Source organism: Mus pahari, chromosome 19, assembly GCF_900095145.1.
Source record: "Mus pahari chromosome 19, PAHARI_EIJ_v1.1, whole genome shotgun sequence".
Classification (NCBI taxonomy): Eukaryota; Metazoa; Chordata; class Mammalia; order Rodentia; family Muridae; genus Mus; species Mus pahari.
Genome location: NC_034608.1, coordinates 3,152,162 through 3,153,183, shown reverse-complemented (window position 1 = coordinate 3,153,183; position 1,022 = coordinate 3,152,162). Strand labels below are relative to the sequence as shown.

The following is a 1,022-nucleotide window of genomic DNA, read 5'->3' as shown; positions in this document are numbered from 1 at the left end:
CCCATGGAGGCCAGAGGCATCAAAGCCCCTGGTGGTTTTGAGCCTGATAATATGTGTGCTGGGAAGAGCAAAAAGTGTTCTTAACCATTGGGTCATCTCTGGGGCCCCATGATGACATCTTAGACTTGGCCCAAGAACAATCAATAAAGCAGGGACACTCCAGAATTACTTCAGAACAATTCTTGTAATATTACATGTCTTAATGAGATTTGGGGATATAGTTGTAGGGTCTTAGTCTTAGCAAAAGGTGTTGAGAGTGCTTCCTGGGGGTGGGGGTGGGGATGGGGTGGGGGAGAATGAGCTAGAAATGAAGGAGGAGTGAGGTATGGCTAACTCTGAGTCCAGGGTGGCTTCTTCCTTGGGAACATTCTTGTCCAGTATGTGCAGATCTGCAACAGGAGAACAACAGGTGGGTTAATTTTTAATTAATGTTACTTATTAGCATCGTATGTGTGGTGATGGTGATGGCAGTGGGATGTGTGTGTGTGTCTGTGTGTGTATGTAGGGGGTACAAGTCTGTGCCATGGTGCATGTGTGGAGGTCAGAATTCAACTTTGTGGAGTCAGCTTTTACCTTGACTCTCGAGCGGTGTCAATCAAACCCCAGTTATCTGGTTTTCTGGGCAAGCACTTTACCCTCAGATAACTCAGAGCCACCTCACTGACCACCAACAGGTGGCTTTTGAATTCTCCACACCACTACTGATGCAGAGGCCCTGGGCGGGCTCGTTTACTCTTATGAGAAAATGTTGGATGCCCTGTTCTATCTCTCTCTGTTTCATTGGAGACTGAGTTGCTCACTGAATCTGGAGCAAAGCCAGCAGTGAGTGGCTGTGACTCTCCATCCTCACCTCCCCTTCCCCGCAGGGCTAACGCAGGAATATTTATACGGGGACTGGGGATCTGAGCTGAGGTCATCAAGTTTGCAAGAGCTAGAACCCTCTGTCTTAGTCAGGGTTCCTATTTCTGCACAACATCATGACCAAAAAGCAAGTTGGGGAGGAAAGGGTTTATTGGGCTTAC

At 47.8% G+C, this 1,022-nt stretch overlaps 1 protein-coding gene across 1 annotated transcript in view; it reads right to left on the bottom strand.

Annotated features, from left to right (window-relative positions):
- Positions 1-237: 237 nt before the first annotated feature.
- Galp (galanin like peptide) overlaps positions 238-1,022 on the bottom strand; it is a 17,781-nt gene continuing 16,996 nt past the window's right edge. The window contains 1 exon segment of the mRNA XM_029532050.1: positions 238-389. Within this exon segment, the coding sequence (XP_029387910.1) occupies positions 238-389 (152 nt within the window).